The following is a 15,507-nucleotide window of genomic DNA, read 5'->3' as shown; positions in this document are numbered from 1 at the left end:
AGTTGGCCAAATTTAATTTCTGTGAATTGATGCAATTTAATTCAATTAAAATTCAAGAAATTAAATTTGGCCAACTAAAAAATTTAGATGTGATTGGTCACTAGAAAATTTTCAATTGGAGACCTGATTTTTTTTTACAGAATAGAGGTTGTGGTCTTTAGTGTCCTTGTTAGCGCGTCTGCCTCCCACAGCAGAGACCCTGGTTCGAATCCCACTCGAAGTGGGTCCGGTGTGTTTACAAAGTGCATAAAGCTTGTATAGCTTATATATAGCTCAAATTGTAACATTGAAACATTTTGTGTGTTTAAAAAAAAAAAAAAAAGTTATTTCTTTTTAAAAGGTTAGAGTATGTTTTGGGCTTGCAAGTTTTCCATTAGTGTAAATAAATCCCCTATTGTTGTAAATATACCCAGCTTCAGATCTATCGTCAGGACTAATTAATTTGCTAAAAGCTTCGATATGTAAATCAAAGCATTCGTGCTCAGGCACTGCGGGTCAGGAGGGAAAGTGATTACAGGTTTGTATTCCCTCTGCATGCACCAGTTCATACTGTGACTCTGACACTTCCCGTAGCTCTTCTGTGATGTTCGACACTGTTGATCCACTACATTTATTATCCAAAATGAAATACAGTGCATTCGGTTTGTGCACAATGCTCTGGAATATGACATATGATAATCTGGTGTAATGTAAAGATGATGTATTTGATTGTAGCATGTCTACTGAATCACCAAGCCCATGTTCATCCTCTTACGCCGCTCTGATCACGACACACTGTGTGTGTGTGTGTGTGTGTGAGGGAACCGAAGCTGACAGGGTGCATCAACACACACACACACACACTGATGCGTGGAAGAAAATACCGCCCACACCTTCAAACACACACACACAGACACTGATACACACTAATGTTTGACAGTGTCTATACGGCGTGAATCTCTGCAGACCCTTCCAGCTAATGAAAGCCACCGAGGGAATCTTTATTCAAGAAAGAGAGCGATGGATAGTTGTGTTGGGTGGGAGACTCTGGCATAAAATCTATTCACTGGAGTTTATTGCTCTCTTTGTTGCTGTGGAAACCAGAGAGCGGGACCTGGGTGTGTTGCGAGATATCATAGCCGTTTAATTCCAGCGACGGTGGCGTGACAGACATCGGGGGAATGTTTTTAATTAGCGAATTGTGTTATCTCGGCCAGCTCATAATGTTTTCTTGCCACAGCTTTAGAGGGAACACGCTCGCTCTGATTGGTTCTTTCGGAACCCGCGGCGACATGATTAGGCGTGTCATAATGCTTGACATGTTTTCATTCATCAGGGTTCTGATCTATGATGACATCAGTGTTGCATCACTGTATATATAATACAGTTTAATATACTATATAATTATAATGTTTGGTACAGGAGATACTTTGCATATTATAGTACACTCTAAAAAAAAAAGGTTCTATATGGCACCAAAAATGGTTCTTCGTCGTAATCATAGAGGAACCACTTTTGGTGCTATATAGCACCATATCTTAACATGTTCTGTATATGGTAGCGGTGCTATATAGCACCATAGTCAAAGAACCTTTGAAGAACCGCTGAAGAACCTCTGAAGCACCAAAATTGGTGCTATATAGCACTTAAAAAGGTTCCCCTATGATTACGAGCCAAGAACCATTTTTGGTGCCATATAGAACCTTTTTTTTGTGTGTATTACATGAGCTGGTAACCAATTTGGAATCTGCATAATTTAAAATATGTTTAATGATTGGATTTGACGATACTACATACACTACTGTTCATTTTGAGAAGTTTTTATTCTTACCAAGGCTGCATTTATTTGATCAAAAATACAGTGAAAACAGTAATATTGTGAAATATTATTACTATTTAAAATAACTGATGCTGTATTTTCAGCATCATTACTTTAGTCTTCAGTGTCACATGATCCTTCAGAAATTATTGTAATATGATGATTTGCTGCTCAAGAAACATTTCTGTCATGCTGCTTAATATTTTTTGTGGAAACAAAAGTTTTTGATCAACTGAAAATTCAAAAGAACATTTATTTAAGATAGAAATCTTTCGTAATGTTATGTTATAATTATGTTACAAATATCAATTTAATGCATACTACATCAAATTATTAATTAATTTCTTTAAAATAGATAAAACATTTAAATTAAATTAATTTAAAAATAAATAAATAAAATAAAATAAAATACAAAAAAAATATTATAAAATAAAAATTACTAACTCCCAAAACCTAAAAGCAACAAAATCTTAATTTTGATGTAATGCACATACTTTTTAAAGAACCATAACTTGCTCAATTTTCTAGCGATTTTCAAACTGTTTGGTTTGTTATAAATGCCAGAGATGTAGTTATGACACTGCATACTTATGAATAATTATTCATAATTTGTTCAAGCATTCAGAATTATAGCCACGGCAATTTTGGTGCTTCAGTGGTTCTTCAGCAGTTCTTCAGAGGTGCTATATAGCACCTTAGTCAAAGAACCGCTGAAGAACCGCTGAAGCACCAAAATTGGTGTTATATAGCACTAAAAAAGGTTCCCCCATGATTACGAGCCAAGAACCATTTTTGGTGCCATATAGAATTTTTTTTTTTTAGAGTGTACAATAGAACAAGCACACAAATAAAATAAACACTGCTTTTCATGTTTTTCCGGTGTGTCTAACAGTTATTTTCAGGTAGAGAAAATGAATAATCAAATTTAAAATAGCACTGCATTGTCTTCACTGTATAAATTTAGTATATAATAATCCTTATTAAAGTTACAAAAGTTATTCAGGCAAGGGCAGTGTGATTTTTTTTCTTTGTCTTTTGTTGTTTGATTAACATTAAAACAAAGACAGCAGCAGGAATATTAGGCTGCTCGGATCCAATATATTGTTACACATGCATTTTATTTCTCAGCTGTTTATGTTCATTTAAAATATAACAGACTATGTTTACTAGGATATTTGGCATAATTTTGTTTGAATATGCCCGTTCAAGCGCAAGAAGACGTGAAAGAGAGTTAATTCAGTATTCACATGCTGTCTGAGAAGCGGCTTTCTGAGCGCGCGCTTCAGATGTGAGTTCTCTTTCGCCTCTTCTTACGCTTGAATATTTAAATTGGCAAGTCTTAAAAACATGTGCCAATGATAAACTTTCGTGATGAAGCACTGGTCCGATCGCCGAAGTGACAGTTGCGTTAACTGACCCGAGCAACATTTACACCAGCCCCGGGCCATGGGGCAGCCCTTATTGTTGAGCCCTGTGGTGGCTTTATATTCAACGTAAAAAAGTTTAACACATTTTTAAATATGACAGCTATATATTGCTGTGTTTATGAACATTGTGATTATCAAGAAGAATCACCATCACAGAACAAGCAACAATTATTAATTTAATTTTAAACACATTCAGTTCTTTTTCAATCTGAGTATAGTTGAGACAAGACTACGCATATAAGTGGGATTTTATACTAGATGTGTTCATTCATTTGGTTTGTGTGTGAATGTGTCTATATGTGTGAACAGATGTCCGTCTGTTGATTTAAACCCAGCCAGTGTGATTAATAGAGAGAGAGAGAGAGAGAGAGAGAGAGATACTTGTTCATCCCAGATCTCCCAGAACTCATCTAATGTAAAAGAGCTCAAAAAAGAGTGAAAGGCAAATGTCAGGTCAGCATCTCTTGCTATAGTAACACGTATCTTTGAACACAGGGTTATGGGCTTATACTTGTTGCACACAGGATGTCAGACGGTCTCATCTGTGTTGTTGGATTGACACGTTGACTGATCCAGGATCAGATGTGAGTCTTAGTGTCACTGCTAAACTTTGGCCAATCAGAATGAGTTTGGCTCATAATGTGACTGATGTGTTAAGTGATCTTTCCTGACCCCTCTTGAGTCCTGACTCAACGTGGCAGAAATAGAGGATCTCTAACATTTTGTTACATGCAGAGAGTGTTCAATATTTATATATTTGCTCATTTGAGTTAATATTAATAGGCACTCCCAGATGTCTGGAGGATCACCGGCTTTATTAATTATCGTGGCTCTGGGCTCATTTGGAGTCACATACAACATTTAATGAGAGAACATGAAGTCTGTTTATATTAACAGATACTTAAATCCAATTTCAATCTTTAAAGGCATATTTCCTTTTTTGTGTTGATGTATTGAAGGCCTGATCTCTATTTTAAAGAGCTAAGCTTTTTGCTGGAAAAATCACACTTGACTGCTTTGTACTATGAATGAAAACAAGGAAGACACTTTTCAAATGACTAAATCTACACCATTTCATTTGTAACCAATGGATGTGATTGTGAGACGGAAATAAGCTACAAGTGTTGGCACAAACGAAGACACATCATCAAACCAGAATGTGCTAATTGCTAATGCTAGCTGACAGTACTATAAAGTAAAGGGAAAAGATATTCACATTCCCTAGTCTTTATGACTTATTCTAGCAGAAAAAACACTGTTTTAATCTGAATTAAGCTTAAAGAAGCTAATTTTTACGACACTGTACCCTACTGTCACATGACATATGTATATATTAGGGGTGTAACGGTACACAAAACTGACGGTTCGGTACGTACCTCGGTTTTGAAGTCACGGTTCGGTACGAGTTCGGTACAGCAGATTTACAAAATTGCTTTTTATTTATTTTTTATATTTAACAGTGGTTTACTGGAGAAAAAAGTGTCCTTGAATGAATTAAATTATATCTAAAATTTTATTTAAGATATTTCTGTAAATTATATAGGGAGCCCTTACTTGTACATTAATATTAAAGGTTCACAACAGAGCCCAAACTATTAGCCTAAATTCAGTTGCTATTTATTTTTAGGTATAATAACCAACACTCAAATAACACATTGTGTGCAAATATGTAAACTTCACATAAGGCAGTTTTTGCATTAACTTCTAAATCTAATTATAAAATAGTTTTTTTCTCCAAATCGTTGTTAAAATATAATAATTTATATACAGTGTCTGTCATTTTCATGACAGGTTTATTTAACATGCATGAAATAATCAAGACATCACTAACAGGTTAAGTAGAATATAATGAATATAACGGCTAATATAGAGCATATATTTAGCGAAAGAGTTGATTTCTCTAGTGAATACAATTCTGTGGACACTGAACGACTGCCTGAGGTAAACGTGATGCTAACGTTACATGACATTGTTTAGTTCACAAGCAGTTATATTGACATCTTTCCGCAGTTGAAACACTGATTTAGCGATTACACCACATATATACATGACAGTAAATTGTAATGTATCCTCAGCATACCTTCAGATCGTCATTCATGTTTATTCTTGAATCTTTAGTAACAGATGATCGATCGCCTTCACAGATGATCGCGTTCACGGCCGCTTGAACTGTGATCAGTGACCAGTCACGCCACATAGAGCATCAAAACGGCATTTATCGTTTGAATTTCGTGATAAAATGGACTGAATACTTAATATGTTCGTGTGGGAACTCGGATTGAAGTGTGTTCCGCGCTTACAACAAGCCGACAGTGAACTGTTAAAGATTACATTCATAACCGTTCGACGCGTGCACCGTTCACAAATGATCGCTGTCACGCGCGCGCCGCGCGGCCACTTGAACTGTGTTTAGTGATCACTGATCAGTCACGCACATTAAAGAGCATCAAAACGTCATTTATAGTTTGAATTTCATGATAATATGGACTGAATACTTAATATGTTCGTGTGGGAACTCGGATTGAAGTGTGTTCCGCGCTTACAACAAGCCGACTGTTAACTGTTAAACATTACATTCATAACGTTCGGTACACGCGTGCACCGTACCGGAAGCCCTTTACCGAAACGGTTCAATACGAATACGTGTACCGTTACACCCCTAGTATATATATATATATATATATATATATATATATATATATATATATATATATATATATATATATATATATATATGCTGACAAGGGAACTTTTATTTTGAAGTGTACACTGGAAAAGCGTAACCCTGTTTTTAGCAGGAAAAGTAATTGTTGCAATTGTTTTTGGCAGATTGTTGTTAACCTTTTTTAAACCTCTTAACATTTCGAATAACAAAAACAATTACATATATAATCAAATTCAATTAAATAAAAAATATTATTAAAAATAATACTTTTAATGTGGGTTAATCTGTATTGCAAATCATGTTGAGAGTTTTGAGGCATTCCTTTTATTAAATGCTTTAAATTAGAATTAAATTAACATCACTTCTGCAAAAGGGTAATACAGCATATACCCGTAATGCTTTGCTTCATTAACCAGTCCTTCCAGAAAAATGCGGCTTTTTTTTGTGATTGTTGCGGGCAAAAATCCTTGATTATGCGGCACGTTTTCTTAAAAAATGCGATGAAAAATGCGGGATATTTATGCAATTTTATGCGATAAAATTGCGGGAACTTGCAAAAACTGCGGTTTGATGAGAAAGAGAAAAAAAGCACTACATCACAGAAAGTGCTGGAATATTTAAGTTCTCATCTTGTTTTATTGAAGACCTTAATAATGGCTCAAATTTACAAAACATTTAGTCAATCAAGTTCTGTAGCTTTACAAAAGGAATATGCTACAACTTCTGAAAAAATTAATAAATAACTTCCTGTTTTACAGATGTCGCTATACAAAACAGACATTTGAGTGCTTCCAATGCACAAAGTGCAATCTCTTAAAGGGTTAGTTCACCTAAAAATGAAAATTCTGTCATTAATGACTTCCCTTTATGTTGTTGGACACAAATTAAGATATTTTAGTTGAATTCCGATGGCTCAGAAAGGCCTCCATTGGCACAATGTACACTCTCAAGACCCATAAAAGGTAGCCTACTAAAGACGTCGTTACAAAGTCCATCTCACTACAGTGGTTCTACAATAACTTTATGAAGCGACGATAATAGTTATTGTGTGCAAAAAAAACTAAATAACGACTTATATAGTGATGACTGATTTCAAAACACAGCATCATGATGCTATGAATCATCGAGTCGATTCATGATTCGGATCGTGTGTCAAACTGCTGAAATACGTGACTTTGGCGATCCAACCCGCTGAATCGACTCATTGATTCATAACGCTTCAAACCGCTGAATCGACTCATTGATTCATAACGCTTCAAACCGCTGAATCGACTCATTGATTCATAACGCTTCAAACCGCTGAATCGACTCATTGATTCATAACGCTTCAAAGCTGTGTTTTGAAATCAGTCAGCACACAGGGAAACTGCTTTGCTCTTTTGCTGTTATTTTTGTTGGCCAATGAGAGTTTGTGCTTCATCATGGTTTCACCGGTATCTATGGTTTCTCCACGGGGTTTGAAGCTTTTCGATGACGTTCGCGTCGGGTAATCACGTCACTTCAAAACGTTCCCATGGCAATAGGCGGAAATGGCGGCTCTTGTGTGAAGTAAACGAAAATTTTTCAACTTTCTGCTAATATATATGACTTTTTTTGCAACGAAAATGCGGGGATTATGAAATCATGATAGCCCCGCATATTTTGCACGCGGAAATAGGCAATTTATGCGGCGAAAGTGCGGCGTATTTGAAAAAATGCGCCCCCCGCATGAATATGCGGACTTTGGCTGATTATGCGTTAAATCACGCGATCGCATAATCGCGTTTTTCTGGAGGGACTGATTAACATCCAATCAAAACTGTTTGCACAGCTGTGCTGGGGTACTACAACACCACTTTGTAAGATTTAACTGGCAATTTTTATATATTAGTTCATAAACATAAGCTTGGAAAACTGTTTCGGATATTTTAGTCTCTCTCCACTCAATCATTATAACTCTGTTCTGGCATAAGTAGAAAATGGCTGCCTGTGGGTGGAATCAAGATGGCCACCGAGTGAACGGACTTTCTCAGAGGAAATTAGCACTCAGAAGTTGCTTTTTCAAAGAAGACTTAAAGGGGACATATAATGCCCCTTTTCACAAGATGTAATATAAATCTCTGGTGTCCCCAGAATGTGTCTGTGAAGTTTCATCTCAAAATACCCCCCAGATCATTTATTATAGCTTGTCAAATTTGCCGCTATTTGGGTTTGAGCAAAAATGCGACGTTTTTGTGTGTCCCTTTAAATGCAAATGAGCTGCTGCCCTTCCAAAAGAGGGTGGATCTTTTACACAAGCTTCAGATACAACGTCAACAACAAAACAGGCGAATCTCACTCAGCCAAAATGTTAGAAATAACCAGTTGTGGAGTGCAGCCTAATGTGTTTGAACCTGAGTCGGAAACTGATGGAGAGCTTGCAACTTTTAGTCTGCACCTGGACGTTTCTGAATGGTTAGTGGATACATTTATGTCATGTTAGTTGTTGTTTATTCAACTCATCGACTAGCATGTACGATCGTGTTAATCTATAAATTGTTGTATAGGTATATAACTTTTTTCAGACATTCTTCGGCACATTTCCTTCTAAAATGAAATTCAACCACGATGTCCTCACTCAGACTCAGATGCTGGGAGTCTATGGAGACACGTATATTCGTTGGTACAAAAACCAAACATTTGTAATGTTTTTTGGCACAGACATTGTAATACTCTAGCTAGCTGATACAGCAGAAATGGCGGTGTCTGTGCTTTGTCTCTCAGGGGTTTGTCTATGCTAAAAGGGCAGATCATCAACAGTCATGGGCGGGGTTTTCCATACTCTAACGAGTAGGGGGAAATATGAAACAGCGCATTATGAAAGATTGATAATGATTGATCGGGATTATAAAAAAAGTATTGGGTGGATATTTACCATTATGGGCTGGTTGTTTACACACACTGTGGACACACATCAGTGTTCAAACACCTTATAAAAGTGAATTTTGAATAATAGGTCCCCTTTAACGAGTTAATTTGCCCATATAATCTTAAAATATTAGGTTAAACTTATTTGGCTTGCTAACCACTGATGAGGGGCTTGATGAAGCAGCTTCAACTCGAGCCCTGATATACCCCCACAGTGACTAAATATAGGGTATGATTATTTAGGGCAAGGTACCTAAGAAAAAAGTGGAGTTTGGGGAGGTGGTGGGATGCTGGAACAGCTGACACTGAGGAGAGGTAAGCAGCTGCTTATATACTCTGGCTGTTGATTGGAAGATTAGAATTACATTTAGGAACTTCACTTAATGGAGATCTCAGTTATGTTTCTCCTGTGTTTCTTAGAAAATAAAAACAAGGCAGATGTTGACATACAGCAAGATTATATAGATATAAAATGAATGTATGGTATATCTCAGAACATTTGGTTTTGAAATAATTTCAAGGAAAATGTTTGAGTTCATACTGAGATCTCTGACTTTTAAGACTTTGTAGAGGAGACCTTTTTTCCCCTCAGGAGAGCAATTGAGAAAGAATAGCGATTCATTTTGTGGCTACATATGGGTTATGAAAGTCAAATCATGCTGTTGAGGGTATTTTTGTGGGTGTGTTTGTCTATTCTGGTTCTCAAATTTGTGTGAATCCTTTGATGGACGGCGTAATTTTGTTTTCTCTGGTTCATTCTTCTGAACTCGTGAATGTCCGCAGGGCTCTTAAAGAGCAGAAATCTCTCTGAATGATTCTTGAGTCATTCTCTTGTAATGGACACCTTTCAGAGATTTTTAAAAGATAGAGAACAAGAACAGTTGATAAAACTTGTCTTTTTTGTTTTCCATCTTCAGACATGATGACCTGAAGGAGATGCTGGACAGTAATAAAGACTCCCTGAAGCTGGAGGCCATGAAACGCATCGTAGCGGTGAGTAAAAAAACGCACATTTACATTTACATTCACTCATTTTGTAGATGCTTTTATCCAAAGCAATTTACAAATGAGGAATACAGCATGCGATTCATCGTGACGAGGCAAATAAACACAAGAAGTGCTCAAAATACAGTTTCAGACATTGCTTTAAGTAGCATAAACTAGAATAGGGAGGGATTAAAGGTGAAAGCATAGATTTTTTTAAGATGAGGTTTTCAGATGTCTTTTGAATGTTGTCAGGGATTTTGTATTTCGGATGAAGGCGGGGAGATCGTTGGTAGGTACCACTGGTGTCTCTCGTCTGAGATGGTACCACCAGCCACCGCTCATTTACCGATCGTAGGCTTCTGGAAGGAATATAGACTCCTAAGAGTGAGTGGAAGTATGTGGGTGCTGAGTCTGTGAGCAAACATCAATGCCTTGAACTTGACGCGAGCAGCGAATGGTGGCCAGTGCAGAGGGTCTCATTGAAGACAAGACGTGCTTCAGCGTTCTGAATCATTTGTAAAGGTTTGATTGCATGTGATGGAAGTCCAGCCAGAAGAGCATTGCAGTAGTCAAGTCTGGAAATGACCAGGGCCTGGATGAGAAGTTGTGTTGCATGCTCAGTTAGGAAAGGCCGGATCTTCCTGATTTTGTGTAGTGCAAACCTGCATGACCAAGCTGTCTTTGCAATGTGGTCTTTAGCTGTGTTTACACCGAAATTACCCAGAACAATTTGTCCCAGGAAATGTTTTCCTAGAAACTTTTTTCCCCAGACCTGTTTCTGCACGGCCTAAAGTACCGTGAAGATTAGGCAAATTAGTCTGGTGACGTAGGACCGGTTTCCAGTTCCCACTGGATTTCGTCCTCCGCATATGAGCTTAATAAAGCCTGAACCTCGTCGTCTGTCCATCGGTCGTATTATAAAACTCCATTGTCGATTCAAATAGCAAACAACTCTTATCTGCACACACCGCAACAGACTTTTAAAAATGGTGGTTGAAATATAATGCTGCGTGGAGTCAACCAATCAAAATGCTGCGTGAACTCAACCAATCAGCATGTTCAGCGCCCAAGTCTCACCCCCGAAAGTTCCTGAACTTTGCCAGAGTACTACCTCGCGAGCAGGAACTTTCTGAGGGGGACATTTTTACCGGGAACGTCATTTAGACCCTGGTCCCTGCGGTCAAAACACACAGAGTACCACCCCGAAGCCCCTAGACTAGTTCCTGCGGTGGAAACGAAGCTTTTGAAGGACAGCTGGTCCAAGATTTCTGGCCGACCTTGATGGGGTAATTGATGATGTATCTAGCTGGATGGTGAAATCGTGCTGTTGAGTGGGATTGGCAGGGAAGATGAGAAGCTCAGCCTTTGCCAGGTTGAGCAGCAGGTGATGTTCTTTCATCCATGCTGAGATGTCCGCCAGACAGCTTGAGATTCGTGCAGCTACTGTGGGATCATGTGGGTGAAATGAAAGGTAGAGCTGTGTGTCATCAGCATAGCAATGGTAGGAGAAACCATGGGTCCCAGTGATGTAGTGTATATGGAAAAGAGGAGGGGTCCAATGACTGAACCCTGGGGAACCCCAGTGATCAGTTAATGTGCTCTGGATACCTCCCCTCTCCAGGCAACCCTGAAAGATCTACCTGTGAGGGAGGATTCAAACCAGTCAAGTGGAGTTCCTGTGATGCCCAGTGATGAGAGGATTGGCAGAAAGCTCTGATGATTCACAGTGTCGAAGGCAGTAGATAGATCCCGGAGAATGATTGAGATGATTTGGAATCAGCTTTTGGAAACTGCAGGGCTTCAGTGACCGACAGTAATGCCGTCTCGGTTGAATGGCCGTCCTTGAAACCAGATTGGTTGACGTCCAGCTGGTTATTCTGTGAGATAAAAGAGGATACCTGGTTGAAAACAACTCATCTTGTCTTGTTTTCCAGCCAGTAGGGTGAGACAATAAATTTGTTTTCCTTTTGAATTAAGTTTTATTTTTTCCACCCCATTGGCAGATGTTTTTTGTTTTGTTTTAAAGGGTCATGAAACCCCCTGGGCCCTATCTTGCACCCAGCGCAATTGACTTTGTACACCAACGCATGTGTCATTCCTATTTTGCACCCGTGCAAAGCGCGCTTTTCCCTCCACAGAAGCACGTCGCTAAACTAGTGAATGCACTTGCGCTCCCTGGGCGGTTCAGCGCAAAAAAGGAGGCGTGTTCCGGCGCAAACAATCCCTGGTGCTATTTTGCTGTTCCATTAAACAATTGCGCCACTGACCAAAAAAAACCTAGTCTAAAGTCAGTGGCGCGTTGCGCGTTGTTCATTATGCTATTTTAAGGGCGCATGCTTGACCATAATGTATAGCGTGCACAACGCGCATACACTTTGCTCATGTAATCTACACAGATGCAACAGTTATTTTTGCAAATCATAAATTGTTACACTAAAAAAATATTAACACATGAGATGACGGAAATCATTGTGGTGTGCCACGAAGATGTGAAAAAATAGGCATAAATCTAGCTTACAAATGATTCAGGCTAATTGTAATAATTAAGGATAAGACCTGTTTGCCCAATAGTGGCAAGACATATATATATAAGGACATCTGACAAATTGGTTTGTCCGTCAAGAACCAGGAAAAAAAATCGACTGAAAAACTGAAAAAACTGAAAGACTGAAAAAAAAAAAAGACTGTGAAATCACCTTTACCATAATGTACAACATTACAACTTCACTTCTCTGTCTTTCACTGCTCTTAAAAGAACATCAGTCTCCTCGGCTGTGAACCGCTCCTGGCGCGCGCCTGGTAAATACGCCATAATAATAGCAATCCATAATGGAACTTGCGCACCTGCTTTTAAAGGGAATGTTGGATGACGCTCGGATTGGTTTATTCACGTTACGCCCAAACCACACCTATGAATAATGAAGCTCCTTCAGACCAACCCATTTTAGATTTGCGCCGGGCGCAAGAGCCATTTATCCCGCCGGGAAAATAGCAACAGCGCCGAGACCCGCCCACAAAGTTACTTGCGGTTCGCGCTTTGACACTTGCGTTTCAGATCGTTAAAATAGGGCCCCCTGTTTCAGCAGCCGTCAGTTCGAAAAGTTCGAAAACAGTTTTGAAAAGTGCTATAAAAGTGGGCGTGGTTAAGCTGCGGAGTGGAGGGGGATGAGGGGAGACTGACTGACAACACAGTTTTATGAGCTGTTTGATCGGTGTGGATGAATCGCGTTTGTTTCGATGACTCAGGATCTACTGAAGACAACTTATGCGACGCAGAAACTCTTTACATTTACATTTATGCATTTAGCAGACGCTTTTATCCAAAGCGACTTACAACTTGGGGGTACAATAAGCGATTGGTCGTGGAGAGTCGAGTGAGCGCAACAAGTGCCTGAAATACTTGGTCCGTGTACATTTCTCAGTGTAGCACAGGCTAGAGTAGGGCGGGAAAGAGGAGGAAAGGAGGAAAGGAAAGTTTTTTTAACTCTTACAAAGCAAAAACAAACACTCGTTTTTAATCCATTAAGGCATCGCTCACTTACTGAATTTGAAGCGCCTGTCAATCAAAGTGTGCTGCTGTGTTAAGCGAGGCATCTTCTCAAAGGATAAGGAGACGCAGACTCATGAATAATTAAGCGAGTCGTCTTTTCATAGGATAAGGACACCCAGACTCATGAATAATTAAGCGAGGCATCTTCTCATAGGATAAGGACACGCAGACTCATGAATAATTAAGCGAGGCCTCTTCTCATAGGATAAGGACACGCAGACTCATGAATAATTATGAGACACCAATGAGTCATCACCGTACTATAGTACGAGAAAACGTCACATTCTGTGACGTTGATACAAAGATTAATTTAAACCCAGAAGTTGAATATAGCGCAAATTTTTTTTTTTAATTAACTAGTTTTCTCCAACAATCAAAATGAATGGATGGTAAAATTGACTTCTATGACGCTCAACACTCATAACTCCGTTAATTTTGGTTTAGGGTCATGACCCTTTAAGCAAAAAATCTAATGATATTATGGAAGTTTGTTTCTGCCTCAGAATGAAAAATAAAAAAGGTAATTGCAACTTTTTATCTCACAATTCTCACAATTATCTCAAAAATAAAGTCAGAACTGCGTGAAATGAAGTCGCAATATATATAGTTATAAAGTCAGAATTGCTAGATTCTGCTAGATTGCTAGATTAAAAAGTCAGTCTTTTTTTCAGAATTGGACTTCACAACTTTATATCACCCAATTCGGACTTTACAACTCAATTGCGAATTCATATCACATAATTCTGAGAAAAAAGTCAGAATGGTGAGATAAAAGGTCACACTTTATTTAAATTGTTTTATTCTGTGGCGGAAACAAGCTTCCAACTAATTTTGTTAAATTTTTCAGATAAAATATTTTTACTGGAAAACTAAAATACCAAGAAAATCCTTTTTTTTGGAGTGCATATCGTCGCTCTCCGATGAAAACCACTTATGTCCATTTTGCCGATTTTGAGATTTTTCGACGGATTGAATGTCCAGGTTCATTTCCCGTATACAGTATGCTTCACATATCTAAATGGCCAATGAAAAGTTGTGAAATCATGTCATCTGATTTTCACGTATATCCATTTGGTGTCAAAGCTGTCAATCACGCCGCGTATCTCCCGCCCTGTGGAAGCATCTCGCCGGTCTCGTGAAGTTTCATCGAAGCTCAGCACTGGATAGCCGAAAGTACGACATTGAAGCTCTCCACAGTTTAGTTCTAATCTAGTTCTTCACAGATTAGTTTGCTTGCTAGTATGTAAATAAACTCGGTCTCATTGATAAGATTCAAACTTTTCTTAGTCAAACTGATCAAATTATAGCCTATAATGCTACTGTCATGATTGTCACTAGAACATGCCTCACTCATACTGCGATCACCGCTTGCCAGAGGCTGAGAATGTCCAGCACGTATTCCTCTGTCAATATGAAACGCAACTTGGCCATTCTAATTAATGATCGGAAGAACGCGTATCGACCACCGTTACTGTAAAATATGCACGTATGTCCATTTAAACTCAATTTTGGTCAAATGTGGATTATATCATTACACTGGCAAGAATATGGTTACATGTAAAGATGCCGTACCAAGTATGACAACGCTACATTCAACTGCTTTTGAAATACGGTGTTTTTTCTCACTTCCTGAAAAGTAACCGTTTTGGACATACGTGAGTTTCATCGGGCAGCGACAATATGTAACCCCTCATGTTTGAACCGCCCGCTCCAAGCGGGACTCGAACCCGGGTCCGCCAGCATGAGAGTCAGACGCTCTAACAAGAAGGCTAAAGGCTGCAACCTCTAGTGTCAGTCACTAGAGCGTCTCTTGAGATCAGAGGAGTGAGGTTTACTCGCACAGCGACTACTTGCTAGCCTCCGTTACACTCACTATTTCCAAAGTATGCAGTATTTGTGTACTATGCACATTTTCTGTGCACATTAAATTACACAATGCAATTCTATCAATGTCATTGTCTTATACGCTGATGTTGTTTTGATGCATAGCTGGACTGAGAAACTTGAGCTCAGTTTTCCAGGATGATTGGCATAAAGCCCCAGCAGCTCTTCCGAGATATCAGCATTCGTTTTTTAGCTGTAATGATGAACAGAACAGAACCAGAAAACGATCATATACTGTCTATAGAAAACCAAGTCAGATAAAAGACCTGATTGTGTAGCGTTTCAGGAAGAGATATTTGGATTCATGTCT

At 38.6% G+C, this 15,507-nt stretch overlaps 1 protein-coding gene across 1 annotated transcript in view; it reads left to right on the top strand.

The window, feature by feature from the left end:
- Nucleotides 1-15,507, top strand: part of ap3b2 (adaptor related protein complex 3 subunit beta 2) — a 64,538-nt gene that overhangs the window by 19,213 nt on the left and 29,818 nt on the right. The window contains exon 2 of the mRNA XM_079809566.1: nucleotides 9,694-9,769. Coding sequence (XP_079665692.1) covers nucleotides 9,694-9,769 — 76 coding nt within the window. The remainder of the gene's footprint in view (nucleotides 1-9,693; nucleotides 9,770-15,507) is intronic.

This window comes from Gobio gobio (genome assembly GCF_949357685.1).
Source record: "Gobio gobio genome assembly, chromosome: 25".
Lineage (NCBI taxonomy): Eukaryota > Metazoa > Chordata > Actinopteri > Cypriniformes > Gobionidae > Gobio > Gobio gobio.
Note: the sequence above shows the minus strand (reverse complement) of the source record. Positions and strands in the feature narration are given on the sequence as shown.